We start from the raw sequence: 21,668 nt of genomic DNA on the forward strand, positions 1-21,668 counted from the left end.
TTCCTCCTTACACTGGTGCCGAAACCCGGGAATTGAAGCTTGGGTTGAAGATGGATGGAAGTCGTCCCGTAGAGTCCTCCCAGTTGGCGGAGATCCTCCAAGCCCTCGCTGGCCTACATCAGAGCCATCAGCAGACACTGCTTGAGCTCCGACAAGATCAAGATTGCTGGTTTGTCGAGCTCCTGCACGCTCAAGCCGAGGACTGGCAGGTGATCCGGAGCCTCCTCAGCCAGGAGACATCCTCAGCCGTGACCCCGGACACTCCCCCGCCGTTACCCCCGCCCGCATTACAGAAAATGGGGGTGGCGGACGACCCCGAGGCCTTCCTGGATTTGTTTAAGCGGACCGCCGAGATCCACCGAGAAACACTCAGCCAATGGGCGGCCCGACTGATCCCACTATTGTCCAGGGAAGCCCAGCTCACGGCTCAACAACTGCCAGCGACGAGCCTCCTGGCCTACAGAGATTTAAAGAGAGCCATCTTGCAACGGGTTGGTCGCACTCTGGAGGAAAATCATCAACTCTTCCGGAGCTTGAAGTTGGAGAGCTCCAACCGCCCGTTTGCCTTCGCCCAGCGGCTCCGTGACGCCTGCCGAAGATGGCTGCTAGCGGGGGACCGCGACGTCGATGGAATTATCGATCAGGTGGTAGTGGAGCAATTCACACATCGACTGCCAAAAGGGACGGCGGAGTGGGTCCAGTGCCACCGCCCGGCGTCGTTGGAGGAAGCTGTCTGGCTTGTGGAGGACCACATGGCGGCGATTCTGAGGGCGGAAGAGCCCTCCTACATTTTCTCTCCTCCCTCTGTCTCTTCCCCCTCCCCTCTCTCCTCTCGTTCTGCTCTCTCTCCAGGTCCCGTTCCTGCCCCACGCAGATGAGGAGGACTTCAACCACTGAGACTAGTTCCCCGGGTGTGGGAGGCGACACCTTCCCCTACTCCAATGCCCCGCCGCTCTGCCCCTCAGGGGGGGGCGCCCGCCGACGCAAGTGCGGGCATAGCGCCTGGGCCGGCCTGCTGGAGGTGCGGAGACCCAAGCCACTTCCGAGATCAGTGCCCTCTGATGGAGCTGGGGACGGTGGTGCGGGTCTCTGACCTCCCACAGGCTGCCCCCGACCGGGCTGGAGCGTACCAGATACCGGTAAGTGTCAAGGGGGGTACTCACCAAGCGTTGGTGGACACCGGGCGTAATCAAACCACTATCTACCAATGCCTGGTTCAACCCGAGGCATTGGTCACAACTAAAATGGTGAATGTGAAATGTGTACATGGGGATATTCACAAGTATCTGGTAGTGACCCTGACAATTAAATTCCGGGGGAAAAAGCATAGAGCGGAGGCCTTGGTTAGTTCCCGCCTCACCCATCCGCTGATTTTGGGGACTGATTGGCTGATTGAGAGTTTTATTAAAGGGAATTTGTGTGGATGGGTCCTGTACGAAGTTAGGGAGATGTGTAATGTGCGATGCTCTGGCAGGGGAGGCGGAGCCGGGGCTGTCCTCGACAGCTCCACGTCATAATGATGAGAGAGGGGGAGAGGCTGCAACCCCTCCCCTTCTCAGGGAATTCCCTGAGGGGGATTTCCCTTTGGAGCAGTCGCGAGACAAAACTCTCAAACACACCTTCGACCAAGTGAGAGTCATCGATGGTCAATGACTCCAGCCAGACATCGCCCTTTCATACCCCTATTTTGTGATTATAAATGAGCAGTTGTATAGAGTAACACAGGACACTCAAACTAAAGAGGATACAACCCAACTTTTGATTCCAAGGAGCCGTCGGGAAATGGTATTCCAGGCGGCTCATTATAATCCCATGGCGGGTCATCTAGGAGAAAGGAAAACACTGAACCGTCTAATAGCCCGTTTCTATTTGCCAGGCATTGGCGGCGATGTCCGCAGGTGGTGTGCGGCATGCCGCGAATGCCAACTGGTTAACCCACCGGCCACCCCAAAAGCGCCATTGCGCCCTCTCCCTTTGATCGAGGTCCCCTTTGAGAGAATTGGAATGGACCTCGTCGGGCCATTAGAATGGTCAGCACACGGGCACTGCTTTGTATTGGTCCTAGTGGACTATGCAACACGATATCCGGAAGCAGTGCCTCTTCGCAACATCTCAGCATGCAGTGTTGCGGAGGCACTCTTCAAAATAATCTCCCAGGTGGGGATTCCGAAAGAAATCCTCAGCGATCAGGGCACAACATTTATGTCACGGACACAACATGAGCTGTACGAGTTGTTGAGTATTAAATCGATTCGCACCAGCGTGTACCATCCTCAAACGGATGGCCTGGTGGAACGATGTAATAAAACCCTTAAAAACATGATTCGTAAGTTCGTGCACGACGATGCTAGAAATTGGGATAAATGGCTCGACCCCCTGTTATTTGCAGTACGAGAGGTCCCGCAAGCCTCCACTGGCTTCTCCCCATTCGAGCTGCTGTATGGTCGATGCCCACGTGGCGTGCTTGATGTATTGCGAGAGGCCTGGGAGGTGGGACCTTCAAACAGCAAAAATGAAATTCAATACGTTCTTGATCTTAGAGCAAAACTCCACACAGCTAACAGCTAACACAGGAGACAGCTAACACAGGAGAATTTGCTCCAAGCCCAAGAACGACAGCGCCGACTGTATGACAGGGGAGCTCAGCTAAGGGAATTTGCACCGGGAGATAAAGTGCTTGTATTGCTTCCCACATCGAGCTCTAAATTACTCGCCAAGTGGCAAGGACCCTTTGAGGTCACACGACGAGTGGGAGATCTCGATTATGAGGTTAAACGAACCGATAGAGGGGGCACACGTCAAATATACCACCTCAATCTCCTGAAATTGTGGAGGGAGGCGGTTCCCATAACGTTGGCTACGGTAGTTCCCGAGAAGGCAGAGCTCGGACCGGAGGTGAGTTCAAAACATAAACAGTTCACCCCGGTCACTTGCGGAGACCACCTCTCACCGAGTCAACTCGCGGAGGTTGCTAGGTTGCAATAGGAGTTTGCGGACGTGTTCTCCCCTCTACCGGGACGTACGAACCTCATCCACCACCACATCGAGACCGAGCCGGGGGTCGTGGTACATAGCCACCCCTATCGATTACCCGAACATAAAAAAAAATTGTTCGGGAAGAATTGGATGCAATGCTCGATATGGGGGTAATAGAAGAATCCCACAGTGATTGGTCCAGTCCAGTTGTTCTAGTGCCTAAGAGCAACGGGTCTGTACGGTTCTGTGTGGATTATAGAAAAGTCAATGCGGTATCTAAATTTGATGCATATCCAATGCCTCGCGTTGATGAGTTGCTCGATCGGTTGGGCACTGCTCGATTTTACTCAACATTGGATTTGACGAAGGGTTATTGGCAGATCCCCTTGACAGCAATCTCCCGTGAGAAAACCGCCTTCTCCACACCGTTTGGATTACACCAATTTGTGACACTTCCGTTCGGTTTGTTTGGGGCCCCGGCTACATTTCAGCGTCTCATGGACCGAATCCTCAGACCGCATTCAGCTTACGCCGCTGCCTATTTAGATGATATCATAATTTATAGCAATGATTGGCAGCGGCACATGCAACATCTGAGAGTGGTTCTGAGATCGCTACGCCGAGCGGGACTCACAGTGAACCCAAAGAAGTGCGCGATTGGACGGGTGGAGGTACGGTATCTGGGGTTCCACTTCGGCCATGGGCAGGTGCGTCCCCAAATTGATAAGACAGTGGCAATTGCGACCTGCCCGAGACCCAAGACCAAAAAGGGGGTGAGACAGTTCCTGGGGCTGGCTGGCTATTATAGAAGGTTCATGCCTAATTATTCAGACGTCACCAGCCCGCTGACTGATCGCACTAAAAAGGGAGCTCCAGATCCAGTCCAGTGGACGGAGCAGTGTCAGCGGGCGTTCACGCAAGTTAAAGCTGCACTTTGCGGGGGGCCGCTTTTACATTCACCTGACTTCTCTCTCCCTTTTGTTTTACAGACAGATGCTTCAGACAGGGGGCTGGGGGCCGTACTCTCGCAGGTGGTGGAGGGGGAGGAGCGCCCGGTGTTATACATTAGCCGTAAGCTCTCCTTGAGGGAAACTAAGTACAGCACCATAGAAAAGGAGTGTCTCGCCATCAAGTGGGTGGTCCTCACTCTCCGATACTACCTGTTGGGGCGGGCCTTCACCCTCTGTTCCATTCACGCCCCACACCAGTGGCTCCACCGCATGAAAGATACCAATGCCCGGATCACCCGTTGGTACCTGGCTCTTCAGCCGTTTAAGTTCAAGGTGGTCCACAGACCGGGGGCGCAGATGGCTGTCACCGACTTCCTTTCCAGGAATGGGGGGGAGTGGTAGGCAGGCCGGATGCCGCCCCGGCCTGAGTCGGGAGGTGGGGATATGTGGCAGTGGGGGCGTGGTCAAGCATCTCTCCGGAGAGAGAGAAAGCGGTAAGGGCGCTTACACCTGAGCTAAATTATGTCTAACACCTGTCTCTAATTTCAGTGAGCACGGGGAGAGCAGCATAAATAGAGACACACCGCAAATAGAAGAGAGAGAGAGCCTGGGCACGACAGACCCGAACCAGAAGCAAAGAGTTTTTATTACAAATAATGAGAGTTTATTTTGTGAAGTGGTGTGTGATAGTAGATTAATTTAGTGCATAACACAAGACTGTGAGACTGTAATTGTGCTGCAGACAGAGAAAATAAATCCTTACCTGAACCAGGAAAGCTGCTTCTCGTTTACTCCTTACAGCGACGTAGGTGGAAGAAAGCAGTTTTAGTGATGGTTCTGATGTGTGCTTTAAAAGTAAGAGATGGATCGAATGTGATTACCAGATTCTTAATGGTTTTAGAGGGTTTGGTCATATTTCCATCAATATTGACACAAATGTCAATATATCTTATAAGTGTTTGTGGCCCAGAAATCATGATCTCAGTTTTGTCAGCATTGAATTTGTGGAAATTACTGTTTAAACAAATTTTTACATCATTGTGACAGGCAGTTAATGAGCTGATGGCATGTGTTTCATCAAAATGTGCGGATGTATAAATCTGGGTGTCATCAGCATAGCAGTGATAACTGAGACCATGATGATGGATGATCTGACCTAGTGTGAGAACATACATTATGAACAGTAGTGGACCCAGTACAGAACCCTGGGGGATACCCTGAGTGAGAGGATCAGTAGGGGATTTGTTGTTCTTAATCGAAATGAAATATTGTCTATTAGTGAGGTAGGAAGAAAACCAGGATAGAACAGTGCCAGTAATACCAAAGTCTGAAAGTCAGCAAAGGAGTCTTTTGTGGCATACAGTGTCAAAAGCAGAGCTCAGGTCAAGCAAGATCAGAATACTAAGAAATCTAGAGTCAGCAGAGAGGAGGAGATCATTAATAACCTTCAACAGAGCAGTTTCAGTGCTGAGGAATAGGCAAAAACCAGATTGGAAAGGGTTATAGAGATTATTGGCTGCAAGATGTGATTGTAACTGGGAGGCTACAAATTTTTCCAGAAGTTTAGATATAAAAGGCAGGTTAGAACGATACGAATGATAGGACAATAGTTGCAGAGGGAAGATGGATCTAAGTTGGGACCTTTAAGGACTGGTGTAACTGGCAATTTCAAGATCAGTAGGAACAATGGCAGATGAAAGAGATGTGTTTATCATATGCAAAATGGGTGCCGAAATGACTGACTCACAGTGTTTAAGAATGGAGGTTGGGGCAGGGTCCAACTGACAGGATGATGAGTTGGAATGTAAAATTAGATCACTGACTGATGATGGGCTAGTGGGAGTGAAGGAGGAGAAAGGGTGGATAGGGTGTTCAGACAGACATTCTTGCAGAGGATCTTCAGAAATGGTTGACTTGAATGTTTGGTAAATGGAAACAAATTATTTGAAAGAGGTGCAGAAATGAGTCACAAAGTTCATCAGAAACTGTAACAGTGTTAGTACTGTTACAAGTGCTAATACAAAGAATGAAGGTTATGACCTGTCTGCTTAGACATGTAGAAGGAAAGAGTGTGGACTAGAAATCTGCAACAGGACCTGAGAACCCAACAGGCTTTGGGTTGGGTTCGCGCACACGCTCTCACTCACACACATGCTCAAATGGACGAGTTAGGGGCCATTCACACCGAATGTGTTTTTGTGCATGTCTGTTCTGTTTTCCCATTGTTTAAACACATGCTGGACGAATGTCTTTGACATTTACACCGCGTCCCATGCAGGACCGCCATTGTTTAAACACCATGTCAAGTTAAAAAGGACTTCAGATTTTCAAAAGCGCATGTTGAGACACCTGTGCTCTGTTTCATTGTTTTCAGCACAGTTGCCCCAAAGATTCAACTTTCTAAACAAGTTCAGGCAGCAAAGAGGGTACTGTTGCAGATTTTATTCCAGTTTGTTCTGCACCAGGTGAAGTTTCAGCACATAAACAGTAAGGCAATGCTTTTTTCCCCTTCTGCTCTAGTGTGCTGAGGGGCTGCTGTGCCTTGTTAAAACTGTGTATGTTTACTGTTTCAGTACTGTTACGAATGTTGCCTATATGCTTACATAAAACACAGCCCATTGCAACAGTACTTGCTAGGAGAAGAAATTAGATAGTAAGTGATTTCGGTTGGGGTTGGGTTCAGGCCGGGTAGGGTCAGGCCACACGGTCTCAGGTTTGGATTGGGTTCGGGTTTCATTTTAAGGTTTGTGCAGACCTCTAGTGTGGACTGACCACCACCCCCTTTATTGAATAATTAGTATGTTATGAATGTATGCTTGCTTAATTAATCATTTGGGCTTAACTAATGATTAAGATGGGGGAAATGAAGAAAACACAGAATGTAATGCTCTATGTATATCTGTTACGGACAAGGATTTAGGCACTGCTCTCTGTAAGGTCAGGGTAGCTGTGGACTCAGAAGGCTCAGAGGTCAGGGCAGCTGTGGACTCGGAGAGCAAGGCACTAGGGGACTCGGAGAGTAAGGCATTAGGGGGCATTGAAAAGGGAAGCATAGCACTAGGGAGCGAAGCAGCTGGGGACCTAAGGGTCAAGGCAGGTAGGACTTCAGGCAAGTGGTGGTCACTTGGGACTGAACAGAGTGGATGGTATAGTATATTTTTATAAATTATAGTATATTTTTATATATCAAATTTAGAAAAAGTACTTAGTTAATCATTCAGTTAATAATTGAATTAATATGTATGCAATATGTGGTGATCTAAAAATGACAATGTGTAATCAATGTACTATGAATAACTTTATTATCAATGTTATTCTATATGTTACATATTTAATTATTCTTTTATTGATTTACTGATCAATAAGTATCTGATTTACTCTGATGTAGTTTGAAACTATGGAAAACAGCTTAGCTTGCAGTCTGTCTTGGTGTAAGGCTTTTCTGGGTCAAGGGAAAATTAGTTGATGTGATACAGACAGTGAGAGACCTTGGGAAACAGGTGACGGGATGCAGGTGTCAAGCAAATTAGTAGGGATTTTTCTATTAAACTTTGTGTGACCCAAATGGAGGTGCGCATGAGTAAATTAAAAGGAAAATGTAATTAGCAGAACTGGTGCTGATAACGCCAAGGCACTGAGATTAAACAGCAAGTTGGTTCGGGATGACCATCTGGAAGGGAGATGGTGATGACGAAACTAGAGGGCATAAGATGATTTTATTGGATGAAGAGGCCATCACTCGAGAGAGGATGGAACAGAAGCTGTATAAAGGATGCATGATTCTGAAGTGTAATTTCAGATGCTAGGTGATCAACTGGCATCTTGGCTTTGTTGCTTTGTTCAATCAAGTCTAATCTTTGATAACTGGAACCCCTGGACTTTGAGAGTTTTCTTGCTAAGAGGGAAAGAGACTCCAATACTCCACGACAATGGCAGCTGCTGGGAACAGTAGGAGATCAGGCAGGGTGGTGGTGGCTGGACAGGGGACAGTAGATTGGTAGTTTGTGTGTTAGGTGTTGGTTACTAGGCTGACCAACAGACTGGTGTCTGACAGGTGCTGACCACTGGAATGAGCAACAGACTGATTGATGGCTGCTGGGGACTGGAGGGGATCGTTGATGGTCACAGGGGACAGAACAGGCTGGAAGGTCACCAGGGGCTGGTCATAATCATCAATGGTCACAGGGGCCTGGACGGACTTGTCAACAGCCTCAGGGGCCTGGACAGACTCAACGAGCACAGGGAACCGGACAGGCTCGTCGACAGCCTCGGGGAACTGGACAGGCTTGTCGACGGCCACTGTGGTCGGGAGCACTGGCAGCAACTAGGAAACGGCCTCTGTGGCCGTAAGCACTGGCAGTGGCAGGTGAACAGCCTCTGTGGCTGTGAGTGCGGGCAGCGCCTGATGAGCAGGGGCCCTCCTCCTCCTCCTCTTCCTAACGGCCAGGAGCACTGCTGCGGGAATGGTCTCTGTGGCCGAGGACGCTGGCACTGGGACGGTTGAGGCTTCAGGCGTGGGCTCTTGGACAGACGGAGCTTCAAACTCTAGCTCTGGGATGGCAAAAGCTTTAGGAACTGGCTTGTTGACAGTGGCAGGCGTGGGCACTGGCTCATTGACCATGGCAGGCGTGGGCACTGGCATGGGATTACTGCTATACCCCACAGTGTAAGGGGAGAATGTCAGTCTCAAACATAGTCAGTGAAGTCAACTAAGGAAAGTTCACATCTGCCTCCTGGCTTGATGAGTCCGAACCGATAGCAGTCCATGAGCTCAATATCTCCCCAATTGAGAACCTGGGTGAGACTGCAGAACTGCTCTGTATACTGCTCGATGGTACTGCCTCCTTGCCTGAGAGAAAACAGTTGCAATGACTCTTGATCCATAGTACAGTGAGTTCTTCTGTAATGTTTGCAGGGACGAGACATGAGAAAGAGGACATAAATGCAGGCTTTTAATAAAGATAAAAAAAATAAACACGGGAAACACAAGAAACTAAGGAACACTGAAAACCAAAACAAACCACTAAAACCAACTAAGGATAAGAACTCACCATGACAGAGAGAACACGAGGGCAATATATACACAAGAACTAACAAGGGTAACAAGACACAGTTGGGAACAATCAAGGGAAACACAGAGAACAGAGACACAACAGGAAACCAAAACCATTTTCAAAATAAGTGTCCAAAATTAAAACTAAAGTTCCCCACATATGTGACAGAGAGACACTTACAATCATTTCCACCTTTAAGATATTATATGTTACTGTTTATTAAAATAATGTTAATGTTCTTAAATTAAAGTGTCTGTCTTTGCTGACATGAAATGGGGGTTGAAAGAAGAATGGGATCAGAAAAGGGCAGATTCAAACTTAGGTTGCTCACAATAAAAGTCCAATTCAAATGCTTTACACTTCATCCCACTTATCTGACTGAATATTTAGACTTTTCGACAGTTTTGTCTGATTCCATCTGACTTGGAGTGCAAATAGCCAGAATGTGTGATAGGGGTTTCACAGATTAGTCGACAAGTCAACTGAAACTAATGAAGTCGACACTGTCAGCTTGATGTTGACTAGTTGTTTTACATGTGATTTAAAAACACATCTATGGGAAATACAGCGGGTGCATTTTCAACATGATTAGCAGTACGTTGTGTGTTGGGACATCTGACCTGGTTGTTGTTTGTTCCGTGAAGAAAGCGATTCAGCGACAGTTAGAAAAGTGCTTCAAGTTTTTAGTGCAATACCATGATGGAATGTATCCCCATTCTGCACACTAGATCCTGTGTCTGCCCATAATCATCTGAACCAGCAGCTGCAAGAAGAGGGGGGACCACCTCCAGATACAGGTAGTCTAGGCTAATGTGTTCAGACACTTTTGTTAACATTACAGCTCGATGGATGGCTGCCTATAGTTGCACTTTTCTAATAAAAAGCTGTTTATGAGATAACATAATGGTTAATTTTTATTCCATCCGATCCATTCACATACAAAACAACACTCAGAACGTTGCTCATAATTTTCCCCTCAGGTGTCAAACTAGAACCTCTCTACCAAGGGGGAGCCTTCAAGGTTATCAAAACAAAGCGTAATGCGGTGGTACACTGACGAGGAGACCAGAGGCTGTTCTTTTTGAATGGATGTTAATGGTGGAGACACATCAGTGTGCTAAATAAACTGCTTTTGTGAGGACACAGCTAATCACTTAAAGGAATAGTTCACCCAAAAATGAAAATTTACTGATCATTTACTCACCCTCAGGCCATCCAAGATGTATCTAAGTTTCTTTCTTCATCAAAACAGAATGTAAGACTTTTAGGATTTCATTTCGGGCCTCCTCCTCTAAACAATGCAAGTGAATGTCCTCCATTTTTTGACGGTCCAAAATGCATATTTAGGGTGCATCAAAATAATCCACAGGACTCCAGTCGACAAATAAAGTTCTTCTGAACCCAAACGATTGATTATTTTGAGAAACAAAACAATACTTATATACTTTTTAACTACAAAACTTTTTTTTAACTGTTTGCTTCCGTACATCTCTGTGACGTGCGCTCATGTGAGGGATGACATAAGCTCATTGGTAAGGTCACGCGTCACGTGGAGGAGGAGTCAGGAAGCGCGTCACTGTTTACAAGAGAATCTTGTGCCGTTCACAAACCAAAACAGTCCAAAACAATTTCAAAACAATATAAAATAAAATAAAAAAATCGTTTCCAAATAATAATAAAAAAATGATGTAAACAATGATGCGCTTCCTGACTCCTCCTCCACGTGACACGTGACCTTACCAATGAACTTACGTCATCCCTCTCATGAGCGCATGTCACAGAGATGTACGGAAGCGAACATTTGTAGTTAAAAAGTATATAAGTATTGTTTTGTTTCTAAAAATAATCAATCATTTTGGTTCAGAAGAACTTTATTTGTCAACTGTAGTCTTGTGGATTATTTTTATGCACTCTAAATATGCATTTTGGACCGTCAAAAAATGGAGACATTCACTTGCATTGTTTAGAGGAGGAGGCCTGAAATGAAATCCTAAAAGTATTAAATTCTGTTTTGATGAAGAAAGAAACTCAGATACATCTTGGATGGCCTGAGGGTGATTAAATTATCAGCAAATTTTCATTTTTGGGAGAACTATTTAATGAATGTCCACTTATGTTCAACATGTTTTACACTAAACAATCTTTTTGGAGTGAACTATGTGTGAAGTTTACTACGATAAAATTTCTGTTTTATAAGAGTAGTCACTGACAATTTTGAGACAGGTGGGTGTCAGTTTATGTCTCTCCTCATTCATTTGTATTGTATCCGCAAACAGTGACTTACTGTCGAAACATTCTAGTTGACCGTTACACTCTCTCCTATGCTAAAGTCACAGAGGTTGTTATCTTAGTATAAAATAATCTCTGGTCAAACTACTAGCAGCACCCCCTAGCTGGCTATATAATGCCTGATGGCTTGTAGCTACATTGCTTTTTTTTATTCCATTTAACTAGCTAAAAACCCATTACATTGTAGTGAATGTGCATCTATCTATTGTAGTATACTGTAAAATGTAATTGGTGGATGAGCAGATTTTCTTTTTTAATGGGGGGGGGGGGAGTAATGTCACAACTACTATGATATAATAATAATAATATAATAGTATGATTATAGCGTCACTTAGTGGTTTAGAGCAGCAAGTGCATACAACTACGGCAGTTTAGGCCATTCTTGACGTAACATCTGTAACTACACTAATGACAGAGAGACAAAAAAAAATAATGGCAATAATGACAGAGAGCACACCATTTGACAAATTAAGGGAAAAGCAATCAATTAAATGTTTCATTTTGTCAGAAAAACAGTTAAGTAAATATAAATGGTGAATGTTCTGTTAATCGTCTGTGAGCCAACATAAAAACATCCAGTCAAACGAGGCTGGGAATTTGTTAGTAATGGATGCTTGCAGGAACCCACCTCTTTACCTTCATGTCCTGGCTCACACAGACTCTCTGGGAATGGAGCGGTGGAGCATTCCTGAACGGTGTACTCCACAAAACTTGCGGAAACAGGGGAACTCTGAGAAAAAAATGAACAAGATTCAGTAAATCTGCCTCTTTTTATTAATATAAACCTATTTACCCCTGCGTTTAACCCCCTTTGTTTTTACCTTTGTGGATGACTAATAAACATGTCTTCTGCAATTTTGTCTGCATAGACTGTGTTTGACCACCATTTCTGCCACGGGTTTGTGCCACAAGGCTAGCCAAACAAACTCCGGGTTACAGGACTGGTTTTGAGTTGACAAAACCAAACCAATCCAACGCAGTTTAAATGCTACAACAATGTCCTATACCTTCTCTGTCAACTCAGAGTTTGATCCTGAGTTCATGATTAGTTAATGAGCGTGTGCACATGAATAAGTAACGTTTGCGACTAGCAGCCAATCACATGAAATATGGAGAAAGAGAGAGCGCAATTTACTTTCCTGCTGAAGATGAAAATTATTTTGATAAAAATTAATTTTAAGACATTTACACAGCAAGAAGAAACACCACTGCTGCCGCAAGAGCTTAAGACAACTGCTGGAAAAAAAATCTGAATGTGATACAAATATAAAAATATTGATGAATCAATACAGCTGATAAATTAAATGAAAGTGAATTAATATAGATCCACAAAGAGAACATACATGTTTATTCATTTTAAAGTTTAAATTCTTTAAATATACAGTACTGTGCAAAAGTCTTAGACACATAAGATGTTTCACAAAAGCATTTGTCTTAAGATGGTTATTTATATCTTCAGCTTTAGTGTCAATAGGAAATATTAATGTTAGTCTCCCAAACATTACTTTTGCAAATAGAAAAGATTAGAATAGAATAGAAGAACAGGGAGCCCTGCAACAGATGTCATGGCCCCCACAAAGCCCCCCTCTGAACATCGTGTCAGTCTGAGATTACATAAAGAGACATAAGCAATTGAGACAGCCTAAATAGATAGAAGAACTGTGGCGAATTCTCCAAGAAGCTTGGAACATCCTATCTGCCAACAACCAAGAAAAACTGTGTCCAGGTGTACCTAGGAGAATTGGTGTTGTTTTAAAGCCAAAGGTGGTCACACTGAATATTGATTTAGCTTTTTTATGTTTACTGGACTTTGTATGACATGAAGTGATAAATGAAAACTAATTATGTCATTATTTTTGAAGACATCCTCACTATGCAACAGTTTTCACAAGTGCCTAAAATGTTTTCACAGTACTGTATATGATTTTTTTTTAAATATATAATATGTAATTTAGAAATTTAGAAATTACTATACAGTTGAATACTTAAAAAGTGAGAATTTGGAACATGAAAAGATGGTATGCAATAATAAAACCAATTTGCTCTTTTTCTAGCAACATGTCAAGCAATGAAGATGTACAGGTTTTGGTGCCCCAATGAGCTTTTATTGAATTTCAGTAACAGTATGCTCATCTCTCATCCATGAAAGAAGGGGTTTGGGTAGCATTCACCCCTTTCCAGATGTTTCAAGATGGCGCCGCAGATGGCTGCTTCGGTGTGGAGCTCTATCAGCATTTTTGATACTTTTGTTTGTTTGTCGTGTTTTTTGTCACTATTTCTTGATCATTTGACAGAGCATACCTGAATTTGTTTGCCAGTGTTTGATTATTTGGACGTTTTATTAGACATCTTAGATGGAGGTGCAGCAGTGCTCTACAAGCGATCCAAAAAAAGCACACAAGGGAAGCAAACCGGCACGCTTGTGAAGCTTTGTCAACGCGGTTTTAGGACTCTGAGGGCCGAGTGTTCATCTGGCAAATGTCCGCTCCCTCGTCAACAAAACAGACGAACTGCTTCTGCTGACTCAAACAAATAAGGACTTTTCTAACTCCGCTGCTCTGTGTTTCATGGAAACCTGGTTGAATGAAGCCATCCCGGACAACTGCTGGGCTTCCAGCTGTTCAGAGCGGATCGCGTTGCGGGATCATTGGGGAAAACAAGAGGCGGTGGAAACTGCTTTTATATCAACGAAAGTTGGTATACAGATGTAACAGCGTTGAAGAAGATGTGCTGTCCTAATTTAGAAGCACTCTTCATCGTTCATTCTGGTAAGGGATTATATCCCGCCACAAGCATGCGTGAATGCAGCCTTGCAACAGCTGGCTTATCACATCACAGACATGGAGCAACAACATCCGGACTCACTAATTATTATTCTGGGAGATTTTAATAAAGCTAACCATGAACTGACAAAATACAAACAACACTTCACATGCCCCACCAGAGACAGAAATATACTAGAAAACTGCTACACCACTGTAAAGGGAAGCATATCGCTTTGCCCCAAGTGCAGATTTAGGACACTCTGATCACTGTTTGGTTCATCTTCTCCCGACCTACAAGCAGAAACTAAAATCAGCTAAGCCTGTAGTAAGGACTGTAAAGAGATGGCCAATGAAGTAGCGCTGGAACTACAAGCCTGCTTTGACTGCACTGATTGGAGTGTTTTTGAGGTTGCAGCCACAGACCTGGACGAGCTCAGATACTGTGGCATCATATATCAGTTACTGTGCATCCCTACCTGGACATTGTTTTCGTTCAATAACGATAAACCATGGTTTACAGGAAAACTCAGACAGCTTTGTCATGCCAAAGAGGATGCTTACAGAAAAACATTGTACAACCATGCCAGGAACACACTAAGGATATCAGCGTGGCTAAAAGAAGCCACTCTGAAAAGCTGAAAAAACAGTTTTCAGCCAGTGATCCTGCATCTGTGTGGAAAGGGCTGAAAAGCTTCACCAAGAACAAGACACCTCCCACTCGCTCTGTAGAGAGTCAACTAATGGCTGATGAACTGAATCTGTTTTACTACAGGTTTGAAAAGCCCAGTCTCACACCCCTCCCCTGCTCTTATCTTACATTTATATTTATTCATTTGCAGATGCTTTTATCCAAAGCGACTTACAAAAGAGGAATAATACATCATAAGTGATTCATCTTAAGGAGACAGTGGTACGAAAAGTGCTGCATTACAATGTTTCACTAGCATCAGAATAGTAGTACCCAAGACAGATTAGAGTGAAACCACAATATATATAATTATTTATTTTTTATTTTTTTATTTTTATGAGTGAATGGTTAAGTGTTCATGGAAAAGGTGTGTTTTTAGTTGTTTTTTGAAGACAGAGATCGAATCTGCTTCACGGATGGAGTTGAGATGGTCATTACACCAACGTGGTACAGTGAAACCGAAAGTCCGGGAAAGTGTTTTGGAGCCTCTTTGTGTTGGTACAACAAGGCGCCACTCATTAGCCGACCGCTGGCTTCTGGTGGGAACGTAGCTCTGCAGAGATAATCTTATTATCTCACACTGGACTGTCATAAATTATATTCTCTCTTAACAACACACTGGCAACTGACTATCAACTGACAGCCTGAATGTCAATACAGTACAATACAACCTACTGGATATTTTATATATACTATATATACTATTTTTATTGTATAATGTGTATTCTATATTGTGTGTACTGTATACTGTACATTGTATATTATTATTTGTATATTGTGTTGTGTGTAATTATGTGTATATTAGATATGTAAATTGTGTTGTGTAAATCTGATGTTTATTGTAAATTAGTATATGTCTCATCACTGTCATGACTGCTACAGTGCATCCGGAAAGTATTCACAGCGCTTATTCCAAAATGGATTAAATTCATTATTTTCCTCAAAATTCTACAAACAATACCCCATAATGACAGTAGTTTGTTTGAAATCTTTGCAAATTTATTAAAAATAAAAAACGAAAAAAATCACATGTACATAAGTATTCACAGCCTTTGCCATGACACTCAAAATTCAGCTCAGGTGCATCCTGTTTCCACTGATCATCCTTGAGATGTTTCTACAACTTGATTGGAGTCCACCTGTGATAAAGTCAGTTGATTGGACATGATTTGGAAAGGCACACACCTGTCTATATAATGTCCCACAGTTAACAGTGCATGTCACAGCACCAAGCCATAAAGTCCAAGGAATTGTCTGTAGACCTCCGAGACAGGATTGTATTGAGGCACAGATCTGGGGAAGGGTACAGAAAAATGTCTGCAGCATTGAAGGTCCCAATGAACACAGTGGCCTCCATCATCTGTAAATGGAAGAAGTTTGGAACCACCAGGACTCTTCCTAGAGCTGGCCGCCTGGCCAAACTGAGCGATTGGGGGAGAAGGGCCTTAGTCAAGGAGGTGACCAAGAACCCGATGGTCACTCTGACAGAGCTCCAGCGTTTCTCTGTGGAGAGAGGAGAACCTTCCAGTAGAACAACCATCTCTGCAGCACTCCACCAATCAGGTCTGTATGGTAGAGTGGCCAGACGGAAGCCACTCCTCAGTAAAAGGCACATGACAGCCCACCTGGAGGACTCTCAGACAAGCGTCATGTCTGGAGGAAACCAGGCACCGCTCATCACCTGGCCAATACCATCCCTACAGTGAATCATGGTGGTGGCAGCATCATGCTGTGGGGATGTTTTTCAGCAGCAGGAACTGGGAGACTAGTCAGGATCGAGGGAAAGATGAATGCAGCAATGTACAGAGACATCCTTGATGAAAACCTGCTCCAGAGCACTCTGGACCTCAGACTGGGGCGAGAGTTCATCTTCCAACAGGACAACGACCCTAAGCACACAGCCAAGATAACAAAGGAGTGGCTACGGGACAGCTCTGTGAATGTCCTTGATTGGCCCAGCCAGAGCCCAGACTTGAACCCGATTGAACATCTCTGGAGAGATCTGAAAATGGCTGTGTACTGACGCTCCCCATCCAACCTGATGGAGTTTGAGAGGTCCTGCAAAGAAGAATGGGAGAAACTGCCCAAAAATAGGTGTGCCAAGCTTGTAGCATCATACTCAAAAAGACTTGAGGCTGTAATTGGTGCCAAAGGTGCTTCAACAAAGTATTGAGCAAAGGCTGTGAATACTTATGTACATGTGATTTTTTTCATTTTTATTTTTAATAAATTTGAAAAGATTTCAAATAAACTTCTTTCACGTTGTCATTATGGAGTATTGTTTGTAGAATTTTCAGGAAAATAATGAATTTAATCCATTTTGGAATAAGGCTGTAACATAACAATATGTGGAAAAAGTGAAGCGCTGTGAATACTTTCCGGATGCACTGCATGTTGCTCGGAACTGCACCCAAGACTTTCACCCACTATTGCACTTGTGTATATGGTTGTGTGACAATAAAGTGATTTGACTGATTTGAAATGATTTTAGGTATACTGGAGCAGACCCAGTGACTGTTCTGTATGCCAGCATCAGAGCCTTGAATTTGATGCATATATCAACCGGCAGTCAGTGAAGAGAGACAAAGAGTGGTGTAACATGCACTCTTTTTGGTAAATTAAAGATCAGACGTGCTGGTGCATTCTGGATAATTTGCAGGGGACTAACTGCGCATGGAGGGAGGCCTGCAATGAGAGCGTTACAGTAGTCCAGTCTAGTTATGACAAGTGACTGAAAAAGAAGTTGTGTGGCGTGTTCAGGGAGGAAGGATTTTCCTGATATTGTAAAGTGTAAATCTACATGATTGTGCTGTCTTTGAGATGTGGTCTGTGAAATTGAGTTGGTTATCGATGGTTACCCCTAGATTTCTGACCATTTTGGAAGGTGTTACTGTAGTTGAACCCAGTTGCATGGTGATGTTGTGTTCAACAGCAGGGTTGGCTGGAAAGACAAGGATCTCAGTCTTCTCTGGGTTAAGTTGCAGGTGGTGTTCCTTCATCCAGGCTGATATGTCTGCCAAACAGGCTGAGATTCAAGCAGTCACCATGGTGTCGTTGGAATGGAAAGACAAGTAAAGCTGTGTGTCATCGGCGTAGCAGTGGTAAGAGAAACCATGTGCCTGAATGATGGGTCCAAGTGATGTTGTGTATATAGAGAAGAGAAGTGGCCCAAGCACTGAGTTCTGAGGTACCCCAGTAAGTAGCTGATGTGATTTGGACACCTCACCTCTCCAGGCTACCTTAAAGGACCTACCTGAGAGATAGGAATTAAACCAGTCAAGCACAGTTCCTGTGATGCCCAGAACAGAGGGGGTGGAGAGTAGAATCTGATGGTTGACTGTGTCAAAGGCTGCAGAAAGGTCCAGTATAATCAGGACAGATGATCTGGATCCAGCTCTCGCCTGTCTCAGCGACTCTGTCAAAGACAGCAGAGCAGTCTCAGTGGAGTGTCAACTTTTGAAGCCTGACTGATTGTCATCAAGCAGCTTGTTCTGCGAGAGATAGGCAGAGATCTGATTGAAAACTGCCCTTTCAAGTGTTTTTGCCATGAATGGGATGAGAGAGACTGGTCTGCATTGTTCTACTTGTGTGGGGTTAAGTGCAGGTTTTTTAAGCACCGGGGTTACTCAAGCCTGCTTAAATGTTGTGGGAGAAATGCCTGTAAGTAGAGATGTGTTAAATATGTGTATGAGTGCAGGTAGGATGGACGGAGAGATGGCTTGAAGAAGGTGGGAAGAAATTGGGTCAAGGGAACAGGTGGTGGAGTGGTTGGAGAGGAGGAGTTTAGAGACCTCAGTGTCAGTCAGAGAAGAGAACATAGAGAGACAAGAGCTGCATACAGGAGGAACTAAGGGTCGCGTGAGGTGACAAACGCAGGAACAAACGCAACTTCAGTACACCACAGACAAACAATGCTAAACTTTAGCAATAAATAATACTCTAAAACAAGTGAAGCACTGTTTAGAGACACACTGAAATTAACACTAGTTTTATACACAATAAACAAACAACTCTAAACCTAGCAGTGAATACCCTAGGACAAGACAAAAACAATGTAGCACACACACGTTTAAGTGACGTGAGTGCAACACTGTACAACACAGTAAACAAAGAGCACAAGTCTAGCAATGAATACTACTCTAAAACAAAGTTAAACAATTAAATAAACACACACTAACACAACTGTAGACTCCTGTTGATAGATCGCTTCTCCTGAAATGACTATGGATCCCGCAGTTTAAATATCTTACCTGGTGCTGGACATGCCTTAATGTTGCTTAGCACAACAAAGCTAATTACATGGGTAACCGAAACTAAGGGTCACTCTAGGTGACACACACGGGAACCAACACAACTTCAGAACACCGCAAACAAACAATGCTAAACTTTAGCAATAAATAATACTCTAAAACAAGTGAAGCACTGTTTAGAGACACACTAAAAATAATGCTAGTTTAATACACAGTAAACAAACAACTCTAAACCTAGCAGTGAATACCCTAGGACAAGTCAAAAACATTGTAGCACACACACACACACACGCACGTTTAAGCGACACAAGTTCAACACTGTACAACACAGTAAACAAACAGCACAAGTCTAGCAATGAATACTACTCTAAAACAAAGTGAAACAATTAAATAAACACACACTTACACGCAACTGCAGACTCCTGTAGATAGATCACTTCTTCCCATCTTCATTACCATCTTCACTTCACATACACATACCCTACACCTCCAGGAACCCCCCTCCTTCTACTCAATCTGCACTTATGATCTGTGAGGAGGATGTGTGCCGGGTCTTTCGGAAACAAAAGACTAGGAAATCTTCAGGCCCAGATGGTGTTTCACCTGCCTGTCTGAAAGTCTGCGCTGACCAACTGGCCCCCATCTTCACACATATCTTCAATAGATCACTGGAGCAGTGTGAATTCCCTGCTGTTTCAAATGCTTCACCATCATTCTGGTCCCCAAAATCACAGGACTTAATGACTACAGACCTGTTGCTATCATGTCTGTGGTCATGAAGTCATTTGGTAAACATGAGTTCCCTATTCATTTTGGGATAGGGAAAGAGGCATCAGGCGTCTAAACGAAGGCGCCACCGCCTGTTTGTGAAACACCAAGAAAGATAAAAATGTTTTATATTTTTGCGGCTGCCACGTGTCATTGACCAATCACTGGTGACTGTAATCAACTGGCTAGTTCCCTTTAGAACAGTCTGAAATCACTCCCTATTCCCTGTGGCCTTCCAGCCATTTATCTTATGTAGGTTCGCAGGGTGAACTCGCCAGCACAAACTTTCTTAATTTCAAAGTGCGCTTTCCCTTCAATCTCACATGCTCTGTTCTGTGTCTGTTGCAAGAAGGATTGTGTAATATGAGATGGTCACATTGGGTATTAATAAAGTAATGATAATTGATTCTTAAATTCTGTAATCAATGGATCAAAATGTATTTGACAGATCGATGCGCCGCAATGCACTGATACATTTTTACACCCCTCGTGGCTATCTATCAGTGTTGGAAAAGCTGCTTAAAAAAATAATCTATCAACTACTCATCAGAAACATTTGTTAAGCTAAGCTGAAATTTGTTAAGCTAAGCTGAAAGCTTTCACTTTAGAGAAAGTAGCAAGTTACACTACAGGCTACATGGAAAAAGTAACTTACTACATTACCCAAATGTGGGTATGTAAGCAGGGTCCAGAGGGTACTCGAAAAGAATTAGATTAAGCAATGTTAAATTTAAGAGAATGTATGGCTTAAAATAAAAATAATAATAGGGACGGGTGAAAACATTGATTTTCCAATTAATCGCAATCTTCATTTGAAGAATCTCAATGTTGATCTTTTACTCTATGCAAGGTTAGGCGCCAAGACCATCACTGCGTGTTGAGAGAAAAGGTTTGTTTTGACTTGTTCTGTAAAATGTGTGTCCAAAGACGATATCCATGCAATCCATTTGTCACAGAATAATGTCTCTTTTTGTTATTTTCTATTTATGTTTATTAATTTTCAATCTTTATAAACAAGACAAATAGAAAGACAAAATCAAACAACAACTCGGCTCACAGACACCACATCTATACAGACAGTGACTCAAAAATCACATGGTATAAAAAGAAAAATAACTGACAAATAAATGACTACAGAAGTCTATATTACACAAACCCTCTTTAAGAATAGTAGAAATACTTAATCCAATATATGACACAAAAGTCTCCCATGTTCTACAAAATACATAATCTTTGCTATGTAGCATACAAGTTAAATAGTCCAATGATACATATTAAAGTAAAATGTTGCGCCAAAGTTTTATTGAATGGGCTGTGTCTGTTATCCAATTAAGCAAAATACATTTTCTTTCACAGAATGTTAACATTTCTAAAGTTTCCCTTTGTATTTATCTGTAATAACACCACACTGTATCCCCAGAAACATGTGTTATGGATCACATACTACATTGAGAGTTCAAAATCTATTAATTTCTTGTAGGCAATGAGTGAGATTATGCACATCAGTTTTAAACTTTGGACATATTGGGGAACCATCAGTTTTGAACTTATACCATTGGGAGTGGGGTATATAAGATCTGTGTAGAATCTTATATTGGATTGCCTTCACCCTATTACATACACTAAGAGTCCTCACATTCTTCCAAGCATCCTCCCACTTGTCATCTGTGATCTCCACAGCGAGTTCCCTTTCCCATACCTCTTTTAAGTGTTGAGGTGTGGTGATGGGGGCATGGAGAGCGAGACCACGAGAGGAACAATGGTAAGGATTGACACCTCTGGGAAATTATCTCTAACAGCTGTTTGTGTTTGCAGTGAGAGCTGAGAGGGATATAAAAGAGCAGTCCAGTCCGCCGGAGGAGAGAGAGAGAGAGAGAGAGAGAGAGAGAGACACACAGCAGAGTGTTCTGTGTGTTTTGTGTTTTGCT

At 43.6% G+C, this 21,668-nt stretch overlaps 1 protein-coding gene across 1 annotated transcript in view; it reads right to left on the reverse strand.

Moving 5' to 3' along the window:
• si:ch211-262h13.5 (uncharacterized protein LOC571127 homolog) overlaps nt 1-21,668 on the reverse strand; it is a 99,379-nt gene that overhangs the window by 38,040 nt on the left and 39,671 nt on the right. Inside the window, exon 5 of the mRNA XM_051688769.1 lies at nt 11,898-11,999. Within this exon, the coding sequence (XP_051544729.1) occupies nt 11,898-11,999 (102 nt within the window). The remainder of the gene's footprint in view (nt 1-11,897; nt 12,000-21,668) is intronic.

The sequence above is a fragment of the Myxocyprinus asiaticus genome, chromosome 45 (genome assembly GCF_019703515.2).
Source record: "Myxocyprinus asiaticus isolate MX2 ecotype Aquarium Trade chromosome 45, UBuf_Myxa_2, whole genome shotgun sequence".
Taxonomy (NCBI): Eukaryota; Metazoa; Chordata; class Actinopteri; order Cypriniformes; family Catostomidae; genus Myxocyprinus; species Myxocyprinus asiaticus.